Source organism: Linepithema humile, chromosome 3 (genome assembly GCF_040581485.1).
Source record: "Linepithema humile isolate Giens D197 chromosome 3, Lhum_UNIL_v1.0, whole genome shotgun sequence".
NCBI classification, from domain to species: domain Eukaryota; kingdom Metazoa; phylum Arthropoda; class Insecta; order Hymenoptera; family Formicidae; genus Linepithema; species Linepithema humile.
This window is the reverse complement of record NC_090130.1, coordinates 31,400,311-31,427,641: the sequence shown is the minus strand read 5'-3', so window position 1 is coordinate 31,427,641 and position 27,331 is coordinate 31,400,311. Positions and strand designations below refer to the sequence as shown.

Here is a 27,331-nt window from a genome sequence, read left to right as displayed (position 1 = left end):
GTGGCGAAACTTAATTTTACAGTCAAACGCGTTACATTCGCGCAGGTCAATTGGATTCTGCGTATCTGTCGCCTCCGAAATGACAAAATTACGCGTTATACATTCACCGAGATGAAGTATTTCTTTAATTTCGCTCATAATGCACGGTCCTTGCTTGTTAATGCCTTGCGGCATTTCGGCGTGCGGCATGCGGCATGCGGATGTGCACAACGGTCCGCTCGTATATTTAATTCATTTCCGTTTTCTCTCTGGATCGGTCAAAGAGAGACGGAAAGGAGGGGTGGGAGGACCCGCCGCGAGGCACGCGGAAAAGCGCGCGCGACCGCCGCTTTCCATTCCGTTTTTCTCCCCGCGGCTGAGTTCCGTTAACTGGCGACTTTTTTGCTTATTAAGAACTTTACCGAGGCACCTTTAAAAGCAACCCCGCGCTTGTTTGCTGCACGCCCTCCGCGCGGTTCACGCGTCGCGGCGCGCGCTCGGCGTAATTAATAATGGCCATACTTTGTGAAGAAAATAAATTACGTTCAATATTATGCAGACAGCAAGATAGGATACTTATATCAAGTAATCTTCCACCGAGTGTAGACCTTCTTTCCTTCGACGAACTTGAAATCTATTTCTGCGTAGCGAAGATTTATCGCGTGTTTAATTATCTGCAGCGTTTTTAATTATCTTAATAATTAATCTATATTTTAAAATGTATTTATGTTTTTTTACATCCACGGAGAAGAAATCGACGATAGTATTTCGCTTTTTTACATGGCGAGATCTATGTGTACGTTTGATATTTAACGGCTAAATGTAGGTTGGTTTTCAACTTCTCCAAGTAATATTATACGCGATTTTCGCAATGGAATTTACGTAATTTTATGTATAAAATAAAATCCGAAATTAAATGAGGATATTTAGCGTTAGTGCAGCGTGAAATGCGAACTCTGAAAATCAATTCGCCAAAAATACTGTATTTATGTCGAATAATTAGCGATATAAACGCCAGTTTACGATGTTATAAAATTAAAGCAAGTAAATTGGAATCTTTATTATTCGTGATACAATGAGATCTCACAGCAGAAACGAAATGGCGTATTATCGCGCGGCGATACAAAAATATATTTTTTCTAATACTACTACATACACGCTTCATGCGCGCGGCTTACACAGTAAAAAGTAGAAAATATGGTGCACACTACAGTACACGTTCGTAAGCTATGGAGTAGCGAAACCCGCATCGGCCATACTCCTCACGCTTAACAGTCTATAAACGAACGCTTGCATGAGCGTACGAATTCTGGGATAAATAAAAGAGGAAAAAGAAACGAGAGAAGGAGAGAAAACAAATGAGTATAAAATTATGAAACGATATTAAATATCTCTGCGCGCAACAAACTAAATGTCACCTAATGTGTTATTTGTACATTCGAGTCAACTGAATTCGACGGTGTGTCATAGGAATCCTAATGTCATCTTAATGATACCGACGAACAAGAGTTGCGTGAACAAAAAGAAAAAAAAAGAAAAAAAAAGAAAAAAGAACAATACTAAAACAAATAACACGTCCTTGATCACGCACAACAACGTCCGATTGTCAGAGCAATCGTACTTTTAATATCTAACACGCTTATTCTATATTGCCGCAAAAATGTGAGTCTCTTCGCGACTCCTTTTTTTAAATAGAAGAACATAAATTTAGCGGCGTTTCATAAAATACACGCGCAAACGTCCGGCCAGTCGTATTCCATTTTGATACGCTAAATCTACGTTCGTCACTTGTCAGTCGTCAATTTTATTTTTCGTCATTCGTAACCGTTATGGCAACAAAAAAGAATCCACGTTCGCTCGTATGTCAAAAACGGTAAATTACGAACGATAAAACGCACAATGGTCGCGAAGTACTCCCGCTTTGCGTAAAAGCTTAGCATTGTTAAACGTGTTCGGCGCACTCCTGCGTTTTAATTTCGACACCGTCGTCGTTCATTTTCACTGGCGAGCCGGACGTAGTGGTGTCAGGGCTGTCGTGGCCCGAGTCGCTCTTATTGTTATTCTCTTTGTCGTCGCTTATCTTTTTCTCATTCTTCGACCTGATGCCTCTCTTCTCCGGCGTTCTGCCCTTCGGCTTCTTCTCCGGATCGAAGTGACGCTCGAGGATTGTCATTAGATCTTCCATTTTTTTCTCTTCGACTGTCGGCAGCTTTTCTTTCATCAAATGTTCTAATCCGTCCTTCTTCGCGTTAGTCCACGCGTCCTGAAACATACATTTCGCGAATACTTGATAACAGAAGCCATCGCTAAAGTGTATACAGAGACTATTCGATTATATAAATCGAGCTCTCTTTAGCAACAGAAAATTATAAAACTTTGCATATTTCGTCATCTATTAACGTGTGATAATCTAAACGCAAGTTATTTTATTGCTTTTTAGATAGTAAATTAGAAAAAAAATCAATTTTGCTTGCACAGATCTTCGTTCGATGTTGCTCGGTGTAAGCGGTTTCCCGATTGTTAGTATGCAATTAATCATATGTAGATACTCACCTGTAGCTCCGAGTACACGATCCCGGCTTCGGCAAGCAATCGCCGCAGGGGACTAGCATGTTGACGCTCGCGACGGTTCATACGGAATAGTGCGCTGAATATCGGCCGCAAGTTGTTCTGCCGTTCGAATATCATCTTTAGTTCTGCAACAAAAGTTATGTATCGCGCTGATTTTCCCATCTCGACGTTTTATAACGTCGGTTCCCGCGTTACGACAAAATTGGATAAAGTTTAAACGGTTAAAGTTTTTTTCAAATTGACATTTGAAAGAAATAATAAATGTAAAAAATATATGCAGATTTATGCTTTAACGTTAGAAATATCAATCAAACATTGTTGGACTTAAATTATTCGATTTCTATACATATAATCTTTTTGAAATAAAATATATATAATTAGTTGTTTTTTGGGAAAAATACAAGTATTTTATTAATTATTAAGCATCATATTATTATGTTTTCATTATTAATAATAGAGGCAACTGTAATTATTTAAAAAAAATGTTATATCTTCGAAATTACATAAAAGTTATATTCAATAATGTACGTACTGCCGTGTTCTTGCTCCTCGATGTCAACAGGTTGGGCAAATTCTCGAATGAATTCGATTGCTTTTTTCATAGCTACATCGCTATCTCCGATATCGCTCGGATCTTCGATCGGTTTCCCATTTTCGATCGAACACAAGTATTGTGCTATTTGCAGCGCCAATGACGCTCTGTCTTGTGCATTACCCAAATTCGCTTCCTTCAAACATATTTTTCATTATGCAAATAATTCTTTTTTCTATTAAAATTCAAATAATTCAAATTGAGGAAAATTATATATTATATATTTGAAGGATATCGATATTAATGCTTATTTTCTTTTAGAAAAAAGCAAAAAAGATTAATTTTTTAATAAAAAATATATTGTTCTGCTTTAGATGTTATTAAATATCCATTCTACTTTATTGCGGTATAATAGCACAATTTGCTGACCTTTTTCAGCAGCGTACGTGACAAAGTACGAAGGGAGTAAATGTGCGCCGAGTTCGCGCACTTCTCCTCGGCAATGTTGAACCCGTTCGCGAATCCCTTCACCGTTTGCTTGAATCGGTCAACCAGATCGTACTTCTTTAGCGACTCGAGCAGCATCGCGGGAATGACCTTGCGTGGCTCGTGATAAACCAGAATCACGCCGTCCGTGTTTCCCTTCACGGACTCTAGCCAGCTCAGAAATTCCGTCAGCGCGGACACTTCGCTTTTTGATTTGATTACCTGCGAAGACACATTATTCATTATACGTGTATAGATAAACAAAGAAAAATGAAAAAAAGAAATTAGAAAAATGAATAAGAAAAATGAGGAAATGAGAAATTTTCCTTCTTTTCAAAATATGAACTAATTGTAAGAGTCGACGCTTTCTAATAGTTTTTTTTCTTTCTTGCGCGAAACCACAGATTATCGATATATATATATCTAGTATCGCGATTGTGATATCCGTACCTCGTTGGTCTTACTGTTTCTGAGCACGCGGAATTTGCCATTGGTCACGACTTTCATACTGTGACGCTTTATGGCGGTCGGATTGAGATCCTTGTACGGCATCACGTACTGCGAGTAAGTGGTGCTGCGGGTGTACGCGGCTATTTGGCAGATCTCATCGATGACCTTCTTGCCGGTGGTGTCCATATCCCAGCCGACCAGGCAATAATCGCCCGGTGCAATGCCCGCCGCGCACGGTTTCTTCACCGGGCACACTTGCTCGTTTTCTGTCATTGTCGAGGACACCATCATTCAACGGAGCTACTTTCCTGAAAAGCACAAACGTTCGCGTATTCTTATCTCGCCTTGATTGCCTCTTTCTCCAGCGTCGTCTTTATACCTCGAAGAAACTCCAGGGCGACGAGATTTAAGAGACTCCCCGGTTACAATGACTGGACTTAGAGAGAGAGAGAGAGATAAACACGCGAAAATAAAAATAATCTTTCCAGCAGATACAAAACGATAATGTTTACTTTAAATTATCAATGCTTGATAAAGAATCCTATAACAAAAACGTACTTTTTAATTGAAAGAAAATTACAAGCTATGCTCTTTTTTTATTGGAAACAGATATAATAAAAATACTATTATCATAATATTAATTAGATATATTCAACTATTATGTCTTTATATTTATTTTTATTATTAATGATAATTATTGCAGAAATGTTTGAGCGGCGATTCAGTCTTTTGATAAATTTCAGAATCAAACGTTTAAGCATTTGAATTTCCAGAGAAAGTTTCCTACAAGGTCGCTTTCATTTGAACATATGATCGATAGATAACAAGTCTTTGTCGCGATCGGCCTTGAGGCTTACAGTACATTCTGCGGGAATGTAAACATCGCCCGATTGAAGACTAATAATATCAAGACACCGTTTGGAGCATACGCGTTATAACGATACCAAATTTTCATTTCAACCATTTTGACTCGCGTCCAAAAAGTGCTACAAATTTTCACGTATTCCGACGTCTGTGTAAAACTGCTCGATACATCTCGAAATTCGAATTATCTGAGACCGGTAAGAGAAAATGAAAAAATATTCTCCGCGAATGACAAAATTAGATTTCCCAGGTGAATAAATGAATGCAAACAAAGTTATTTCGATGAAATTGGATATCGAATCTGTGGAATAGCATTTTTTTTAATTTTCTTTCTATGCTTTTTTATTTCCATAGTGTGATTTGTCGTTATAAATAAATATGTTAAATATGCAATAGGAAAGATTAAAATTAATATTTAGTTAAAGATAAAAATAAATATATCAATTTCGAAGATTAGAAATTTTCAATGTTACAAAATAAATCTCTATCGATTCTTATTTGATCTATTATTTACGAGGACCAAGATATTTATAAAAACGTCCATATTTCAAATTTTCATATCACATAAAATATTTTCAACGAATGCATATTCGTCACAATTTCCACATAGAAGCTTCTAGAGATGACATCATGATTAGCGTCATACGTCGTATTTTGCAATGAAAACTACTCAGATATGAGAAAATGCAATATTTCATGCAACATAAGAAATCCAACTAATGTTATTAATGTAAAGAGAAGCGTGTGTCGAAGTTGGCCAGCGTTTTTATCTCTAAACTCTCTTCAATCAATTTCATCAATTTTCTTTACAAAATGTAGGGGAATCGATAGCTTCTATACCTCAAGTAGATTAAACATCACGTATAAAAACTAAGGAATATTCGACGGTTAATTCTGATAAAATTGATTTTAAATCCAATGGAATCTAATTATTAACACATTTGATATTAAAAATGTCTGTTGAAAAAAGTAAATGTACAATGAAATTCTCATCAAGAATAATTATATTTTAATAGAATAAAAAATGCAATCTAACGATCCGGGTATTGAATTTATCTTAAATGAGTTTTTACGAGTAAAACAAGCTGACATTACGAGGAGAAAAAAGAATATGTACACAGCTAATAAAAATAGACTTTTCGCGACAATTTTGAGACACTTTGTACACGCGATCGAGCATGTTCGCGATGCATTATAATGAGAAAAAGTGAGAGATGCTTTCCTACCCAGATTTGCGTAACACGCTCCGCTTCTCTTTCGCTGAGGTGATCACAGTGCTGTGATACAGATACACCGACGATAGAACACGACACGTAAAGTGCACGATTAAAAATTGTGACGCTGGATTCGCGATAGATACGCGGCGAAGGATTGCGCAACGCGTGCAAAACGAAAGCGAGAGCGGCGGAGAAGAGATTCGTCTCCTCATGTAGTCGCGACGCGAATGACAATCGACGATCCTTCCGCGGCCACGTGGATGTTCCTCTCGCATGCCGACAAAAGACAAGATAGCGCGCGCGCATACGAATTCCGGCCGCTGAGACCGTTTTCCTGTTCATGCAACGCACTGATAACAAGATGCACAAGATGAGAACGCGATGTATCCTAAATATTTTAACACATTTGGGATTCGCATCCGCTATACACTTTCTAAATATTTTAATTACGCTTAAATAAATAATCAATATTCTGTTAGCGTAAATATTCGGAATTGAGTCGTTCACTCAATAATTTTATAAATGCGAACAAATTTCAGATGAATGTTTTTCTTCAAGTTAAATAACGCGTTAATATTTTTTAATTACAAGTTTATTTGTTGATTGCTTCGTGAAAAATTTGAAAAATAAACTTATTTATTGACGCAGATTACCAAACATTTTCGTTAAAGAATTTTCATCTGTCTCACACATTCGTAGCAGTCTGTCGCGGCATTAGTGTCAGTTGACAAACTCGCCGATCGAGCGTGTAGAGGTCGAAGAAACAAGTCGACGAAACCAGACGTTAGTATGTTTACCTTGTTCACGGCAAAAACTCAAAGGTTACATTCAAATAAATAAGATATAAGATATTCCTGTTACATTCATATCGCGAAAATTGAAATTCAAATCGCGATAAATTCATCCAATGATTATATAATTGTCCAATATTATCTATAATTAAAGTAATATGTATAATTTATTAAACATGTATGAGATACTCGCTTGCATGAAATTTTGCGTGTTTTTCTACAGTCGAACAGGAAAATCTACACGATCTAACCGATATCTAATCACTCAAGATGCATTTTACACGAACGATAAAAAGCGTCACTGCAACAGCGTTGTTTACTTGGATCGCGTATAAAGTGGTAGTTTAGATATTGCGGAACATATGTTACGAATCAAAAATCGTGAATTTCTTTTCGGCGGAGCATTACGTTGTTGCAAGCACGGGCAGTTATGTTTATATGCCGTTTTTCCTTCAAGCAAGAGACACTGGCAACCAGTGTGAGAATATTAATTGCAATCATGTGAGATCATTCGTAAAAATCAACATGTGCGTAACATCGACTTGTAGAATTACTGTGTATGTTTATTTTCCTGTTTTGAAAAATACGATATAACCTATACTAAAGATCACTTGACGCCAATAACGGTCGGCTTCGTCTTCTCAGTTGAACGACTCCGTCTTTTTCTAGCGTCTAAAACTAGATGAAGATAAGGAATTGATAAGGAATAAAACTCAATTTATCTTTGATAGCACGCGGACAATTATTCGTGCGCCGTTTTCCGAACGAAAGATTCTCCATCACTATCACGCGGTTTTCGCGTAAACACCCATCGCCGTTACCCGCAGACTGTGTTTCTCACCGTCGAATACCGTTAACCGCGAGTCGGACGTCGTAGAGCGCGACGTGCATTCCAAGCGCACGTGGTGATCGCGCGCGAACAGGCGCGCAAGGATCGGCTTCCCGTATTCACGTAGCGGCGAATTCACGTCGAATGTAAAATAAATTGTCAATACGTAGTTTTGAGGACTCACCGGATTTTTCCCTTCTCACTATTGTCGTGTCGTTCCCCTCGACGAGTCTCGGCGTTTGCAATCCACGAGAGGTACTCTGTCTGCACGCGTGAGCGAACTGCCCGAGTCACTTATCGGTCGCACGAATGATACTGAGGGAGAGACTCGCGGAATTGCGGACGCACGTGTTAGAATACCGCGGCGAGAACGTGCCGTGCGCGGCAGTGCGCGTGCTCGCTCGATCCGACGGGACTGAACGGGTCATATGGTCGTGGCCTATTGGCCGATCTGGCGTGCACCGGGTCCAGCGGTGGTGCGGATTACTGTCTCCTGAATGGAGAGTTCTGTTAAACGATCGTTGATTATTGGCGCTGATTACGCGATCGACATGACGCGATCGGTCGCGATTTCTCAAAGTACAGGAACGAAATGAGAGAGCGAGAGTACATGAAGTAGCAGTTAGTTTGCGATAGTAGTAGCGGAAAGTATTTTATATTCTGTGTACCAGAGATATTTCTGAGGACAAACACATTATATAAAATGTCAGAGATGATATAACGCAAATGACAGAGAGTAAGAGTTAAAGTAGATAAAAAGACGCAAACTCGTTCTAAAGAAAATACACATGCAGAAACGAAGTGAATAAGAAGGTGAATAAGCGTATCTCTATGCGTGGATATTTCTTTTGCTTTTCGCAGCACAGTATTTCAAATTGATATCAATACCGAAAATAAATAACGACAATAAAGAACAAAAGCATAATAGGTTTGTCTTTTTGACTCGCACTTGGGATTAATTTCTTTAAAGAAAATATCGTAGTAGTTATAATATAACATTAAAAATTTTGTAGGAGTAGTTTAAAAAATACATCACACGGGAAGATCAGAATAAATAACAAAGTTTTATTCTCTCCATTTCATTTTGCCCGAGTTTGCTTTAATAGAATTTTTATTCTACAGCTAGTTAAAAAGATATTTAAAATCGAATTGGAAAGTTGTGAGGAAACATCTATTTCAGCCGTTTCATGAAATTCTCGTTATACAAAAAAAATTGTTTTTAGATTAATCGAAGAATCTGTGAATTCTAAAAGGAATTTAAAATATTTTATATGTAAATATGAAAGATTTACACAAACGTTAAGAAAATACGTCAGATTAATCGTTACACTAATTTTTGTCATAAATTAAATTAATAATAAACTTGATTAATAGTTTGTTTAATATCTACGATAATTTGATTAAATAATGTACACATGATGATGTCAATTAATATATAATTTCGTTAAAGTATTCGCTTGCAAAGTCAATATTGTTAAATAATATACATAAATCGTGGGTTTCTATTATATTAACAAAACTGGTTTGTATATATTAACATCAAATTAATTCAGTAATTAATTGATTTAGCTTTAATTTTGATATAAGATTATTATAAGATTACTATTTATCAAAATTTAATATTGAATATAATTCCAGGGACATGTTTTTATGTTATTCATGCGATGATGATGTTAGATCAGACTGCAAGCCCGCAGGCGCACATTAATTCTTATCTACTTTATCTCGACAATTGCAATGACATAAGAAAGTCTCATGACAATCGCTCACCGAGTGAATAGTTTCCTCTCTGCGAAATATAGTATCTCACTCGAGAAATATTACAACTGTGTAGTAAGGAAAAATGCGTAGGTATATGATGTGCAATTTTACTGCAAAGCATTTTTTTTATTCGCGATATCATTTTTTTGCTCGTAATCACAACAGAATTTATTTTTGTTAGGATTGGATAATTAAAGTATCAATTTGTCGTAACTTTGTCAAAACTTCTTAGCAGATGACGTAATTGTTTTCTAATAGTTGAATTTTTCGCACACTATGTTATTAGATAAGCTAAGATTGCATTTGTGTCAGATTATATCGATAAATTCTACAAATAGATTCGCTGTACTTGTGCTAGATTTTTTGCGACCGAAAAAATGTCTGCTCGAAAAAATGTGATGCACGTTTCATAGTTATCGGATTTTTTTCTTAACGTTAACTTAACGCAAGTTAATTATTCTTGGTAGATAGCTCCTGCGTAGCCAGGAAACCAGATGATTAGTTGCCTTACATAGTATTCTCTGTCAAATTATTTAATAAAATCTAACGTGCATACTTTAATGTATATAAATGAATATACGTCATCTTGTAGTAAATTTATAAATATTATATCAAATTGATTTGTGCAAAAAGTTGACTAAATATATGCAATATATTGCTATTATATTACAATTTTAGAAATTTTTTTATTTGAATTTATTTTAGCTTTATTTTTATATGATAATATATTGTATATATATCATTTTATTCCACAATATGTTTTCGATTTTGTAATTATTAGGATAATCGGTTGCAAATAATTGTAGTGCATGATTATTAAGCTTGCAATGTAAACTAGGCGGGCGTCGCCGAAACCGCTGCACTAGGTTGTGGAGAAAGTGCATTACATTGCGTCACATCTGGGACGGTCGATTAACATACGATCCAGTTTGCGAAGTATAAGAAGCAAAACGTGTCTGGTCGGCAGTCTTTCGCGAAAGAGACGCGAACGGCACGCGCTCTTATTGGGGAACGTGCATATCGTCGTTGCAATGCTAAAGTTGTGAAACTGCATTTTTGGCGAATTTCAGTTACGTGTACAACGTGTTCAATAGTAAACGCGTTTGATCAGTGCGATATTTCTTATCAAAGACTGAAACTGCTTTTCCTCTCTCGTAACTTAATCAGACCACGAGATTTTCTCGCAGTGTTTGAAGTTTTCTTAATATTAAAAATATTTATCTTGATAACTACAGTTTGATAACAGATAGATAACTACATAACTCGACTTTGTTAAAGTCTCTTTCTCTCTCTGTCTGTCTGTCTGTCTCTCTCACCCCCTCTCTCTCTCTCTCTCTCTCTCTGTTTAAAACTAACGGAACAATATGTATATTTTAACACCATAATAATTCCGTTGCTTGTTGAAATGCTCGCTTTTTTCAAAAAATTGTTATATACACAAAATGTAGCTATTATCGAATATCTTTAAACTTTCATATTTATCATTACCAATAAAGTTATATGAGAAACAAAAAGTCATTATAGATATTTGCATTTAATATGAGTTACATAAAATTAAAACCAGATTTTTAAAGGCAGGGTAAAATAATTTTTAATTGCTTTTAGTTTGTAAATTGGCAATTTTATTGTTAGGTCGATGAGAATGGAATATTCGAACGAACCCGCAAAAACGTTTTTCTCTGAGTTAACAATATTCCCGTTTATTAATCCGATAAGATAAGAGACTGAATTAACTAATCAGAAGTGAGATGTACGAAGCAAACTGAGAGTTCGAACAGATAACAAAGAATTTTTTTCTGCATCAAAGAAAAAATGTAGGAAGCTAAATGCGTACTTGATGAGGGTAAAAAATTTTCAGCAATGATAAATAGGTTGAAACATACAATATTTTTAAATATGCATAATATCGCCCGTGTGGAAGCTAATTTTCCTACCATTGGTCCCTACTGTAATTATGAGAAGGCTTCAGTTTCAAATTACATGGAAAGATAATATCAGCTTAAAAAGATCTCTCTTTATTCACATGTTTCAGTGTTTATGATGAAAAATATTTAACTCTGAAGAAGAATTTATTTTACTATGTGATTACAAAGAAACATACACGCGTCCTGTTACTCGTAATAGGATTAATTCCCTCTTGGATGGTTAGTAGTTGTCGACCGATCAGGATTCAACGCAGGAAATGGAAACATAGGATTATCCCTCCGAATCCGTCGCGTGATTGGTTAATATTCAAGCTAGTTTCCGCAAACAGGACGAAGACACCGAACGACGTGTTGCTTCCGTGACATATTTGCACGAGAAATTCTTTTACGACAAATTTGCAACAAATTTTTGGACGATAATGTTAGCCTCGGCATATTTTGTTCTCAATATTTTATGTTTTATTTAATAATGATCATCATTGTGCATTAATTTTTCTTTTTTTCTTTTTAATATTTAAATACACAGCCTGAACACACAAGTTCTAATCTTTTTACTTGCGTGATCTTGGACATAAACAAATCCTAATTTTAAGTTATTCATTCGATTCTTATAGATGCAAGGGCCAACTTAATAGGATTCTGCTGTAAGATTATTAAATACTTCGACCATAAACATTAAAGGTTTAACTACACAAAATATAAAAGATAGTAATTGCAAAGTTACAAAAATTATAATAATACAAAAGTTACTAAATTTCAGTAGTATAATAAAGATTTTGGAAAAATAGACCTGACTGTAAACAGGTAAACTTTGTCTTCATGAGCTTAATTTTAATAGCATCCAAGTAGTTAGAATTAGCTAAGCAGAAAGACGCAGTTTATCATTACAAAAAGTGTCACTTGTACACTTGTATTATAATTGTGGGCGTAATTGCACAATTGATTCTAATTAAGCCACTATAAACGCAAGAAAATTCTAAAATAATCAAGAAAACAGCGGAGGAATTGACGTACCGTTGTGTGCGATGTGTTATTTCGATTCTGTCGATCAGCTTTGGAAGGCACGTGCAGCTGCAATCCGTGATTTTGCAATCGTTTCTTTCCTTGGTATCGCCGATCGTTCTGGGATGACTCTTGATTGCTTCTCGTCGCGGTTGGACCTGCTGAGTTTACCGTCTGTGGTTTTTCGCCTGTGATCTTTTCCGATGTAATGCACGTCACACAAATCTCGGCGAACCTCAATTCATCATTTAACAGAAGAGCGACGCCAAGAATTGATTGTCTGCTGTCACGTGTCGATAGCAGGACTGTATTTTTAAATTAGGTATTATGAATATAGTTTTTAAAATTTAAAATAAATTGTTGGGAAGAAAAAAAGAGAAAGAATAAAAAATTTTTTTAAAGTTAAAATTAAAATAAATAGTAGAAATTCAAAAAATTAAATTACAAAGTTAAATAGTATCTGTACTTAATTAATTAGCAGCAAAGTATATGAATAATAATTAAAATTTTAATATTATATCGCTATACACGGCCAAAGTTTTATTTGTTCTATCTGTTTTTTATTTTTGTTTTTTATATTTTGAAGTAAAAATGCAGGTAGAATTTATAATGATAAAAATTTAACTCTGGGGAGGTTTATAAGCAAAATCTTGCTTTTAGTTTTCGATTGTTTTATCTTCGACAAGTTGGTGCTGATTGTCGCGGACGATAGATTTTCGCGTATCGCCATGCTCGCTGATGACCGGATTTAAATCCGAGTTTTTGATAGTCCTCGGCGGAGACAAGTTTAAGACGGCAGCTACAGCGACGGCACAGTACTGCTAAGTAATCTAAAAATAATCTGAATTTTATGATGCTACTACGTATTCAGTGTTCAGTGTTTTTCCTTTTGCAAGAAGTATGTCTGTAATATCAAGCATGATTGCGCGACGAATGACAATGCGTTTTCTCGACGAATGCGCATCCCAATTCTGGGAACTGATTTGTTGGCTTTTAGCGACATTAAAACGCCCCCATTAATCGCATACTTGATATATTTCGGTTGTGCGCGTTCCGGCTTGCATGGTAATGACACGCGGATATAAATTTGCATCCTGGACCGTGCGAAAGTTTCACAGCAGTTGGTAATATGGATGATATTTTTTGAATGCGAGCGAACGCAAACTAATTGTACTTTTTAGTAGCATGGATTTAATTCACGGTTTGGGATAGAAACATCATATCTGATGCCTCTGTATCGATGGTAATCGAATATATAAGGCGATAATTGGAAAAACAACTTATAAGCCCAAATCAGTTTCGAGATTTCTCGATTTATATTCAAATATTTATAGATTGTTATTATTTGATTTAATTTATCTTTAAAAAAAGAATTTTTAGTCTTTTTCCTTCCTTTTTTTTGCAACAATTGGCTTTAAGCAAATAGTATTTCTATGATATCTAATTTAAAAAAGCATTTCTACTCTACACTGTGAACAAATTTGATAAATTTATACAAATAAATGTAAAATTACACGATAAATAATGGAAATATACTAAATAATGGGAATATACTAAATAAATGTTATAAATATTTTACATAATTTTATATTATTTATATTATTTATTTTATATATATATTTCTGTTATTTGTTATATCATATCATTTTAACATCTTATTTGTATGAATTTTTTACAGTACAGCAAAAAAAAGGATATAATTCTGTAGTTACATTTATTATTACATTTATAGTTACATTTATTAAAAATACAATTATATGAGACTATGTTATTGGTGGTTTCAATTGAAAGAAACATAAAAATCACATTTTTATTTAAAATTTGCAATAAAGTGGAAGACATATAAGTTTCTCAGACTGGTTGGATTTTTGTTTAAAAAATTTTAAAGTTGATTGAGAAATATTAAATATTAATTTCTTTGTGAGAAAAAAATTATCCCGCGAGAATACAACTAAAATTTGGATTAGCAAACCTCGTTTAAACATAAATATTTATATTTAAGTTGATCGAACAAATTAAATAGTTAATACAGTAAATATTTAGTTTAATTGTGATTATTACAGTAATACAATTGCGATGATAAAATTTATTGCTACATATACGTATAATTTGTTCAATCAAGTTATATATTTGTTTTCGTGATAATTAATATGAGCACAACTGTTAGTTTACTCATCTGTTTTTTCTCTACAAAAACTCTATACAAACTCTCTACAAACAAACACAATATTAATAAATCATAGAATAAATTGCACTTTTAATTGATTATCAAGAAAAATGATGAATTATACTTAAAGATTTCCTTGCAGAAAGATTTTAAAAATAATATTACATATTTATTTGAAAAAGGTTTCAAAATTATTATTATTTATTAGAGCACTAATAAATGCCAATTAATGTGCTTAATTTTATTTTAAAACAATATTCATAATTTTTCCAATTTATCTAAGTTTTTAACTGTATCCAACGATGTAGAAGTCTCATTTCCTTAATACAGTGTTATAATAAATCAACAGGTAATGTGTTACTTTGAGCGGACAAGGTAGTCCTGCTTGCTCGTACAATTGCTTCCAAAAGCCCTGGTCAACATTGCTTGGCTATTCCTGCAGGCTACGCCAAGGCACACATAGTCAACATGCTGTTACCTTGTTGTCTGTGGACAGCACATGGATTTTGCGGTTTTACGCACGCAATCGGCGCGAGCTTATCCTCGTAATTAATTCTTCGCGACTTTGACGACGAGAGCAGGGAAGTGCAACAGGAAATGACGACGAGTTTCCGCAAGGTAAGAGTAATTATTTCTGAGATCCTTGGTTTATAGGCAACGCTTTAACAGCAGAATAATCAAGCAAGATTGTGATTTTTGAGAAAATAACGTTAAAGCTAGATTTTTTAATTAAAATTTATTTTAATCTTTTTCTCAACTCAATTTTAATGTTATAATTTTATTTGTGTCTCGCAAAATATCACCGGGAAATAAATATAATAAAAGCATTTCACGCTCTAATACCTTCTTTCTCGAACTCTAGTACTTTCTATCTGCAGAAAGCACCATTCGTGGTTCCCTCCAGAAGAACGAACGCGCGCGCGCGCTCTTTCTTTTTGTCTCGGCGCGATTATCCAGCCGCAAAAATTTGCGGTCTGCCTGCTTGATCGTGCGGATTAGCGGTCGCTTCTTTGGTCCATTAATTTTCACCGACGAGTTTTAGCTCGTATTAAACTGTTTTTTTCCGCGATGCGCGACGCGACTCGCATTTTCCTGCGTATCGATCATTACTTCGACGACGACGACAAGACGAGGCGTGCTAACGAGCCGGAACATCCGACGTTCGATACACTGTTAGTTGCGGTGATTTCGGACATGATTTCCTGCGTATACGGGACGAATCGAATAATTGGCGCTAATTGTCGGCCGGAGACGCGCCGCGGTCTCTTCGCGTGGCACGTGCGCGACGTGGACGCGAGCTTGCGGTTGCGACCGATGCGCGAGACAATTCGCGCGCCGTTCTCGGCTCGTCTGCCCTCGTCGACCTTGGCCGCGATAAGGCACTGCTTCCTCTTAGCCTGCTTACCTTTGACCCTTACACTCTAAATGGAATATTAAGAAGCTTGCACCCTCTCTTAGTCCTGAGTTACTTTACAAACAAATTCTAACTCGATTCAATTATTTATTATTATTTAATTTACAATAGTGGATGGGCGTATTATTTGTAGTTCTGACCTTTCTGAATCTTTTCAAGCTTTACTTGCAAAATAAAACTTTGACTTTGTTTCCTTTCCACAAGCATAAGGAACATGTATCATTATATTTTTTATTTAGCTATTTGTTATTCTATCATACACTCAAAAAAATGATCTTGCAATAATAGCTAAAATTTTCTAGGTGTAAAAAATTAACTAAAACAGACAAATGATTAGCAACTGTTGTGATATTGCATATGTAATTACTTAATCAGTTTAGATGACAGAAAGAGAATATATATCTGTATTGTTTGTGAACTTTAAAAAGAAAGTTTCTTTAAAGCGCCTATCTATATAAGATCAATCACGTGTTAGATCATGCAATGAATAACATTTAGCAATGGTATCTAAATTTTTCAGAAGCTATTGCTAGAACATTACTGCTATAAATTCTATATGTGACAAACAATGTTTTCACAGATACGAAAAATAGCGATACATTCTTGTTGCGATATCTAGAAATCTAACTACATCAGCGAAATATTTTTTTGAGTGTACGCGACGTCTTCATTATTTTATCTGTATCTGTCTCTTTTTCTCTTTCTTATATTAAAAAAAATATTTTTCTATCCAATCGTGACATCTAAAGTGCTAATATTTGCAAGTCAACTTTTTATTCGACAATTTCAGGCACGGCAATTCTCGCGTTGTCGGCAATCCCTTCTTGTCGAAGAAAATAATCGATATTTCGCATTATGCGATTTCATTCATCGATGAAGTCACCGACGTTTCTCGGCCCCATGCGGCCTGGAACTGCTTTAATTTAAAGTTTTATTTACCATTTAAACTTTCTAATAAGACGCCTTACCGATGGCACCAATCGCCCGTGAGAACGCGACATCGGCTTCCGGAAACCTCCCTCTCGCCCACTGCCAAGATCCATAACCAACCCCCATCCCCCCTACGCGGATGTACGCGTTTCAGATCAGATTTATAACTGCAGAAGTTGGACGTCGTATTTTACGGGCTCTCGCCTGCCTCTTTACGAGCCAATACGTAAACACATCTTCGTACACGCGTCTCGTTCTTCGTTCGCCTTGATGCTAACAGTCGGCCGATCTCGGATAAAACTCGATCGTGACTTTCATCCGGCTTGGCTGATATCTTATTAAGACTGATTTCAGTATTTTTCCATCCAACCTTCGCGAGGCTTTTTCATATCCTTATCGAGTGCTTTTGACTAAAGGAGTGAAAATATCAAAATAATAAATGTGGAATAAATTTGATAAACAAACGTGTTTATAACATTTGATATGTAATCGTGAGATTTTATCGATATAATGAGTCATGAAAAATAAGCAATATTAACGGTGTATTGTTTTAGTCGTTTGCAAATAATTACTTCTCTGTTCTTTTTAACTCATATTTCTGTGAAATGTTCGAAAGATAATTCCAGGAACACACACATATACAATAGATATTTATTCCATTCCATTTTGTTCTATCTTCGCTTATCTGACGTTTTCAGAGAAATGTCAGCGCATCAAGAGCTTCTAGATACAAGCGATTGAATATAAATGCCTTTCCGCGAATCAAACGCTGCCGGAACGCAAATAGATCGAGCTTCATTCTTCATTTAATTTTATGTAGACGTTAATAGATTTTTAATTTCAGGCTTTATTACCATATTTAATATTAACAATTTTAAATTACGGTTGAGCAATAAATGATGAGTTTCCGCGACTATAAAAATTCTCTTCTATAAAAATTTTTATCGTAAATTTTAAATAAGAAACTTACATTTAACGCTTTATACGAAAATTATAAATTATGTATATTCGTGGAGTGAGTATATGCAAATTGATTCAATTATTAGAATGATGAAAGAATTGATTCTGGCCCGATTTGACAACTAAACGTAATAATGAAAAAGATATTTGACGAACAGAGAAGGAGGTTCTTGAGAAAAGATGTATGGTTGAAATTAGTGGCATCTCATTACTCTAAAAAGACGACAGCAAACGCGAGCGCGATGTATCAACTACGGCATCAGCGATGATATCACTGCCAATTTACGCTGGTGATGTAAGTTTTCGTTCTTATGTCATCGTCGTATTTGCGCAATGGTATCCTTTTAAGCGTAAATCGCTGTAATTGCCCGTTGAATAAATCAAATCCCGGTTTTTGTTATTATTAAATTAAATAGATATTATTGGATAATATTTGACGAATAAAATATTATTCTAAGCTAATGTTACATTATTATATATATTAAACAATGTAAAATATTTCTATAATATTTTGATTGAGATGGAAATATACATACGTATAATAGATACACAAGTAATTTCGAAATCTACTATATAATTTTATCGGAATTGATATCGCATCGACGATTCGCAAATCGGACACGGAAAATTCGGTGTACTGATCTTGCGATCGGTTCATGCCGAAGTAGACAGCACGTTAATTACGGATTCCTGATCGAGTGAACCTTATCTGAATTCTGATGGAACGGAGAGTGTGATTTAATTAATGCGACTCTTTGTGCGATCCGATCGGGAGATCCGCGTTACGGGCGATTTACGGGCGCGCTGCCGTGCTCGTTTCATTCCCGGAATTCGGCCGAATCGTTGCGTTTGTAGCGCATTATTCGCAGCTGTTGCCCATCGTCGATACGAACGGCGTGTTTGCCGCGTGCTTTGAACTTTTTTATCACTAATTCTAAAGGGATTCTATCATTTCTAATTTCGTTTGAATAATATGAAAAATTGCATCAGAAAAAAAATACTACTCAATTTATTTCTACAACCTATTTTATCTCCTTTAAAATCTTTTTTGTTTTTCATATATTTTTTAACTCTTTCTCTCTCTATTTTTTATTTCGAAGTATATAATTCTCCCAATACAATTTCCGATCGAGAAGCTTCTTTAAAATTGCATGAGACAAAATGGTGTGCTTGCATGTAAATTCGGTATTGTTCGCATCCGCGCTCGCATCTATCTCGCAATGTGCTCCCTTTCACATTCTTGCAATCTAATGCCGAAAACTGATCGCGTCCCAGCGGTGGAATTCGAGTCGAAGTCGCGGCTTTATATCGGCTCATCTGCACGTTACGCTACGGCCACGGCGGGGGCATTAGGGGATCATTTATCTTACTTACGCGATAGGCGATGAGCCTGACCCATTACGCGGTCACCGGGGACCGAAATTTCTCCTCTCCAGCGCGATTCACTGCCGGCTCCTTCCGGTGCCGAAACGAGTTTCCCCGTTTAGCGCGGAATCAATATTCATTAGTTGCAAGGAGCGCGACGCGCGCGAGTTTTCGCGTGTGTAGATAATATTTAGCAACACTGATTGACTGATCGTGCGCCGCCGAAGCTACTTAATCACGGATGCCCGGAAATACTCGCCGCCGTTGAGTTTGCAGCCGCAAAAAGTCACCTTCTTTATCTTTGAACTAACTCCTTAATTCTCTTGCCATCGATTTTTTTCAACTTTGCAAAGAAAGTTCCTCTGACTTTGCGTATATATAGCTAATAATTTGAAGTAAGATACGAATTTAAAACAAGTCATATAATGCGAAATGAGATTTAAATCAAGTTACGGACTTCTGGATAACACAAATAAAATGCAAAACCGTCAAGCGAGCCTTCTGAAGGGGAATCGATCTCATTCAGTCTCCGAGTACCGCTTCGCGGAAGCACTGGCAGTCTCGGTTGTGAAAATAATGCAATTACAATGGACGTTAAATGAAGCCGCTAGCGCGCGCGCGCGCGCAAACTCTTTGACGCGAGCGCGCTAATTAACATCGAAACGAATTCATTCATTTTCTTTATAAATGCTGCTGAACGTGGCGCGGAGAAAAAAGCGGGACATGTCTCTTTATTATCTTTGTGGTATTCTCATCGAAAGCTATAATTTCCCCGGGCGGGGCGTTTTCTTTGGAAGAAACGCCGCTGCGGATGTCGATCGATCGATACTCATTAAAGGCGAATCCCGATAAAAGCTCGTTCATTCGTTATATTTAGCGAAGCCACCACTTGACCGCGCGTACTTTTCAAAGCATTCACACACTATCAATGACAATATCACTAATTAGAGTTACTTTGTCATTGATATTGACATTCGACAACCGCAATCGCGCAATCAAGTGGAAATCGATCGAAGAATATAAATTATCTATCGATTAATATATAAATTATTTTATGTACACATGTGTTGTTTTATTTGAGGAAATGCGACAATTGCATTTTCAAAATTTACTGTCTCAAATCGATCTAATCTGATTTATTAGTTTTCGCAGAATACATCTATCTGTAAGCACTTTAATATTACATTCGATTGAACTATGGGATTGCGTCTCGCAACATATAGGCGACATTTTTTCTTGTATTTTTATTTCCCGTAGAAAGATCGTAATTCTGCGTCACTATAAATATTATTTTAAATAAATAACCGGGAGCGCGACGGATTTAAGATCTGGGGTGTATCTGTGCGTTTTATATTTCATAAATTCTATCGGGATGACAAACATCGATTATCGATCGCTCCTTACTTTGTTGTACGACGATTGAAATTTATTTATCGCTTTTCGACGGTGCGAATGCGGTGCGTTTCTTCCGTATAAATCTTCGGACTTTGGACTCTATCGACGGAACAGCGGTGTACCGGTGCGGCACGTTCGATATCGCACGAGGGCAAGGAGGGTTGCGCGAGAGGGAGAGAGAAATGCCGAAATAAGAGACAGGCTTGAACCGCTGTGTAAATGTCGAGCGGAATTTGTGCCATCTGGCTCGTAAGTTATAACGCGAGATTTGTCGGTGGCCGTAAATGCCTTCTGAAAGGCATGTACCTCGAAGAAAGCCCATATCTATCGGCCGTTCGATATAAATCGGTTTCTACCACTGCGCCCCGGCGCAGTCCTATTTAAAACTCCCGTGGCGCGCCTCGCGTACGCGAGTTTTGCCTGTTATTTTTGCTGCGCGACCCAACTTGAGTGCTCCGATCGATATCGCTATGCAAACACGGCAAAAAATTGTGCAATTTTTACACAAAACGTCAGCAATTTTTGCGTCTGGCAAAAAAAGCATAGCATTGAAACGTTGCTGCAAATTAACTCTAGAGATTCATAAATGGCGCATGCAGCACATAATTAAACGCAAAAAGTATCGGCTTTGTACGTAAACTAAACCAATTATCGGTAAAAAGTCTGTTTTGCTTGTAACATTTAGAAGAGATCCATTTTTTAATTGAAGCATTTTTCGACCTCAATCGACCTCGGTTATTGTGTCGGTGGTGCTCGGTGCCAGGAAGGCTCATATTAGGTCGAGAATGCTCATATTAAATTTCTTCCGGTGCAAATCGTATCGCGTGATTCGCGGAACGATCTCGCAAACTTCTCGCGTAATAAAAGATTCCCGAATTTTCGCTCGGAAAGATCGTTGGCGCTCCTCTTCTGAGCTTTAATTTCTCCCGTTGCACTCCTCCTTCTCTCCTCCACCGGCATGCACGAATCCATTTCCTGTGCAGTCGCGTGCAGGAAATCGAATATACACGGCGTCGCGACCGGTACGAGTGCGAACGAACGTTCGGCGGACTTGTCGATCTCTTTGTTAGATAATTTCTCTTCCCCCTCCTCATTCTTTTCTCTTTTTTCCCTCTTTTTACTCCTGCTCGATTCTTGACGAAGTGCGCTGATAGCGCCGATCGTGCCCTTATCGCACCCTTAACCTTAGGCAGGGTTAACCTCAGCGAGATTACCCGGCATTCTGATTGCGGGCTTTTCTGCTCGTCAGCTTTCTTGTTTTTCCACACGAGGGGAACTTTCTATCGGCAGTACTCTCCTTTCAATAGTTCAAAAGAATGGCAAAATTGGGGATGTCTAAAAAGCCTATTCAACACAAGCGAGTTTTCTAATGTTATATTGTGACATCGTTGCTGCAATTAAAAGATTAAAAATATGAAAAATATAAATAATAATTGCAATCAAATAGAAAATTATTTGCACACATACTGAAACATATTTTTTTAGAAAGTTATTTTCTAATTTGTTAGAGTAAAATTCCAATTTAGAAAGTTTTTAAACAATTGGTCAAATTTGGATAAAATAAAATTGGAGAAGAGAAAATGGAAAGTGAAACTGGAAAGGCAAACATCGTTTTATCTACTGAAATTATTTTTTATTTAAATTATAATTATTTATATTATAATGCTTTTAACATTATTATTGTATTTAAAATTATAATTATTTATATTATAATGCTTTTAACATTATTATTGTATTTGCTCTCATTAAAATAAAATTCAGATCAAAGCGTGATCACGAGCCATTGATATTGTGGGGGAGAAAGCGCGGCGGTTAAATGGAGAGAAAAGGGGACGCACAGGAGCAAGAGAGCTTAAACAGCGGAACTTGAATTAGACATCGTTGTCGGTGCTATAATCCGATTTTCAGCCGTCGATTCGGTCATGACAACGACGTGACCACCTAGGTCTCGCGAAAAGCCCGGCGCGAGTTTCCGCTCGGTGATCAAAGCCACCCGCGAACGGATTCTCTGTATTTGGTACGGTTAACTAAACACCTTCGGACACGCATCGGAGCGCGTAACGAGCCGCGGTGTTCATCCGGGCGATCATACCTTACCTAATACTAATGGCAAATATTCGCCAATACTCAAACGAGCAGACCGCCATTCGCCTTCTCGTCGACGTGCGCGAGGTACAACTTTAAAATCCTAAAATTCCGGAAATCCGGACCTTTCTCAGACGATTCTTTGATGCGTGAAATATTAAACGTACGCTACGTTGTTTTCGAATACAAAACTATAAAATTCCTGAATCCTTAACCGATTCTCTGCATATATAAAATACCAGATTTTCCAACAGCCATATTTCGCGGACTATATGTGTTGCATCGCCATATTCAACCCGACTTTCCCAAATCCTTCGTTCTGTTCCTGCCCAAAAGATAAAAGAAATCTCGGCTTAGAGGGATTCTTTTGAAAGAATTGAATTAATTGCGAGATTATAATAAATTTTAAATGTATTCTCCTCGTTTTCTTGCGAATTGAACATCTGGCGGAACATCTACGACATCGCTTTTTTTCGAAGTTGCTAAATCCTATTCACCGATTCGAGGAGCAACAGTCTCGTTCGTCATAAAGATAACGAGATCACATGATTACGATTGAAAATCATATTCTCAAAGACGAATTTTTTTATTTGTTTAAAAAAAAGATAACTATCCTAACACTGTTTTATATAAATTCATATTCTTTCTGAGAGAGAAAAAGTTTTTAAGAAGCGTTTACTCTGCAACTTTTTCCTTTTTCTGTCGCGAAATGTATCCGGGTAAGAAGTCATGCACAAATTTTCTCAGGTTTGCAATTTCTTAGCCAATGTTAGTGTCAGAGGATGAAAAGTTTGGGAATACTTGATGCGGCGCGCGACAGACGTGAGGTCCCGCATAAAGTGTCACATAAGCGCGCGCGTATGAGCGAATATTTTCCCGGCGATCTCGCTGCGCGCGTCGCGCTGAAAATTTCTGACCCGCTTCCGAATAGTTTGTTCTCACCTTTGATATGCAAATCGACGTCGTTGTTCACGACGTTACCGTACTGCTATGCCGCTGAATTTTAAGCGCGCCCAACCCGATGTCACGCAGCCTCCGTCGTGCTCTCTTCTTACCGGAAGTTCAGCGTCCTGCCGCGGTTCATTTAGAAAAGAAGCAGTGAGCTTACGTAGCCTCGACACCTCTATTGTAGGTTTATTCAGTCTGCATGTAGCAACATACCGCTCATTACGCAGTGCACCAGTGATTTAATCTTGTGCTTTACGGCTAGGCGCGATTTAATTCTCTATCGCAAGAGTTCTTTCGCGAGTTAAGTCAACGAGAAAGTTAAGATAACTTACTTATTCGAATAATAGTTACGTTGTGAACGAGAATTGGCAAAATAAATTATGGAGATTAATTATAGAAAAATGAAAGAATTTTGTTATTATTATTATTTTAATGCAAAATAGGTGTTTTTTTTACAAAATAACTTGCTATTCTTTTTTTAATTTTAATGATATTTTTAGTTTTTTTCTTTTTCCGATGGCTATTTTTATGCTTTTATATTTGTTTGAGAAGATGTGATAGATAAAAATATTCTCTCGGAGGCCACATGGTTGATTGGCTATTGAAGTTGTCTACAAACTGCGTCGTGGATATCTCATTCTTTCTATGAGAAAAAAAAGAATGAAAAAGATTCTCAGCAATCTCAACGAATGATTTCGTACAAAGGATATAATAGTGTCAGTGGTAGCAGAATGAGTCGGGTCGGACAAGACAACTCCCGCTCTAACGAACGAATTTATGTCGCTTTGTCGGGGATTTTGCTCAGTTCATTTGATTCGTTTGATTTCTCCGGGCGACGCTCGCTCGGGTCGAAAGTGGAGCGTACGTGTAAACGACGAGAAACTCAGAGGGGCTGTTTGAAGCGCATGGCGTCCTTTGCGCGTTACTCAAAGGGCTCTCATTCCCCGCGTTGGCATGCGGTGTCGCGTGCACTTTCCCGGATAGTTTCGGCAAGGCAAACAACAAAGGGCGGACGTCAAGAGGTACGCCGAAAAGCGACGCTTTATTTCCAGTCATGGCTGTCGCGATTAATCCGTCACTAATAGAGCCGAATTTGTATGCTTCGTTTTAGAGAATGGAAAACAGCATTGTAGGATTGTTCTCTTTGCATCGAACGATTCCCTTTTTTAAGGCAGGAGTTTACGTTATATACCTTTTCCTTTTTTTGATAGACTTTTTATTGTATTCGACAGAAATAAATTATTCTCATTTAAAGACAATTCCGAAATGTAATGGAATTGTGCTACATTCTTGTTATTAAATTCTACTTATTATTATATACAAAGTAAATTTTACTTATTCCACTAGAATTTGTATTTTTAATTTATTTGTAGTCAGATTATTTATATCTGCGAACATATACCAAGTTATTTTACAAAGAGCTTTCTTTGTAAACGAACACCAAGTGAGATAAAACTAATCAACAATTTTTATTTCTTGGTTTTATATGTATTTAGTTGTTTCAAAGATTTAGAACTTTTCTTAATTATTTGCAAAAAATTAACGGAGATTGAATAGAGGTTCACAGGAAATTAGACTCTATAATTAGGAAAGTGTTTTAATATTGAAACTCCTGCGGAAGTGTCAGAATTAACAATCAACACCGGAATCATTAACGCGTTAATTTCGATCGGTCATATGAATATGATAAATTTATGTTGGCGCAAATCGCATGCATAGCATGCAGCGCGCGGTCACGATATGTGGTAAAATGAATTATTCTAAGGGCGAACTTCCGCTAGTGTTATGTGATAAATAGAAATTATCCGCGCGAAACGCCCGACCGAGTGTCATCATCAGACTGCGCTGCATATCTAGGTTGAGAACGTTACTAGTTGCCGTTACTGCAGTTAGTTTAATCCCCTAATCTGCGCGCATTAATTATGATGCGTGCACACGGTTGCGACATGTAAGAGCAATTTCGCATTCTAGCGTGGCGAATACACGTTTAATACTCTCGTTTTGCGTACTTACCGCTAAGCGCGTAACAGCTTTTCGTACGCGCCATAATCCACACGGCTGAGTTTTTCCAAAGTTATTCTGCTATGTCAGCATCACTATACTTTTCTACACAGATTATAAAGAACATGCCTCACTGTCGTCGAATGAAATTTTAATGTTATGTTTTTAAATAAGTTTAAAATCAGTTCTATTTTTTTTATATATATATTTAGTTTAGTATTTGCAATTTATAGACTACAAATATATATTTGATTGATTGAAAAAGGTAGTCAAAATAAAATAAAATATTTTATTCGCAATAAAAAGGATATGCTGAATGGGAATAATAAATTAAATAAATAAACAGCAGTATGTATAATATAATATTTACGGTATTTTTATTTATATATGTACTTATTATTACTATTATTACATCATGTTGCACAGGAGGAAAATGTGAAACATAGAAAAAAGTTATTCGTTTTGAAAAAAATATAAGCTAATCTTTCATTACTATTATTTTTTGATGTGTGGGTTTTAGAAAGTTTATGGGATTAATTTCATAAAATTTATTTAATATTTGTTTTAAAAAAAGTGTTGTTTATTTTGTAAACAGTGTCAGATTTGCTTGCAATTTCAAGTCATGCTCGCTTGTAATCAAAGTTTCGTATATAGCAGTTGGTTCTTTAGCAGACCGAGATTGCGAGAGGCTGAAATGTTCAACAATGAATTGTGCGTGTATATGTATATACGCATACGTAATTATTTTGCTGGAGAAAATCAAGTACATGTAGTTGAGTGATTCTAATTAAATGTAACTCAATTTAGTGAAAGAGACCTGTTAATTTATACCTACGAAAATTGATGTCAAAATTATAATAGGTTCATGCAATTATAATAATCGTGCGAAACACAGTTTCATTTATTTATGATAAATGTAATATAAAAGCATGTTGTAAAAAACGTGTAAAATTATTTCCATATTACACTTAATTTTAAAGCAATACAAATTCTAATATAATAAAATAATGAATTTTACGTAATGAACAATTAAAAATTGAATGCTTTTATTATGTGAAGTTAACAAATTCATTCAATACGATAAGTAACAAAATTTCGTTCCTCGATTTGTCACAGAAAGACCATCATCTCGATTTAGATTCGAGTTAGCAATTTGTGTCACACGGAACATACTGGTTTTTTTTATGCGACAGGCGATATGCTTTTTCATTCCAAATGCCTCTCTAATTTCCTTTCCCCTCGCATTCGTCACCTGTGTTCTATTTACTTTCTCGCAAATGCATTGCGCCTGCAATGTCCATCGGGACATTCGGTCGGCGCGGTGCAATGTCTTTTAAAAAATTCATCATATATATCATCGGTGGATTGTCGCGGTTTTGCAAGACGTAGGTGGATGCGTATAAATATTCATCAAACTTTTCCGGTCTGATTGCTGCGCTACGTCGCGCCGCATTGTCGATACCTGTCGACTGCAAGCCGTTGCGATTCCGCGTGCAGCATCCGATCTTATGGTATTATCCAATGGGCGAACTTTGATCTTGCAGAGTAACTTTGAGTAACTTTGAGTATGTTGCAAGATGTAGAAGGTAGTTTATTTTCACTACCTAAGCGTAGTGATCTGTGCAAACATCGCGAACAAAATACAACTTTGAATTAATT

General features: G+C 36.4%; 1 protein-coding gene across 2 annotated transcripts; it reads right to left on the bottom strand.

The window, feature by feature from the left end:
- Positions 1 to 1,014: 1,014 nt before the first annotated feature.
- Positions 1,015 to 8,104, bottom strand: exu (exuperantia). Of its 2 annotated transcripts, none has more exons than XM_012363897.2 (6): positions 7,904 to 8,104; positions 4,019 to 4,326; positions 3,512 to 3,790; positions 3,083 to 3,278; positions 2,533 to 2,675; positions 1,015 to 2,242 (listed from the first exon to the last, which is right to left on the bottom strand). In XM_012363897.2, exons 2-6 carry the CDS (start codon positions 4,307 to 4,309, stop codon positions 1,922 to 1,924), a joined length of 1,230 nt encoding a protein of 409 aa, XP_012219320.1. In that variant the 5' UTR covers positions 4,310 to 4,326; positions 7,904 to 8,104; the 3' UTR covers positions 1,015 to 1,921. The 2 variants fall into 2 exon arrangements, with proteins under 2 accessions (XP_012219320.1, XP_012219322.1); XM_012363899.2 differs by lacking the exon at positions 7,904 to 8,104 and adding an exon at positions 6,109 to 6,321.
- Between the last annotated feature and the right edge of the window lie 19,227 nt (positions 8,105 to 27,331).

Bases quoted from the DNA above. Each gene is read 5' to 3' on its own strand.
- exu (XM_012363897.2), bottom strand. From the start codon at position 4,309: ATGATGGTGTCCTCGACAATGACAGAAAACGAGCAAGTGTGCCCGGTG. The intron at 3,791-4,018 runs GTACGGATATCA...GTGTCTTCGCAG, and splicing joins GAAACAGTAAGACCAACGAG to GTAATCAAATCAAAAAGCGA. The intron at 3,279-3,511 runs GTCAGCAAATTG...ATATGTTTGAAG, and splicing joins CACGTACGCTGCTGAAAAAG to GAAGCGAATTTGGGTAATGC.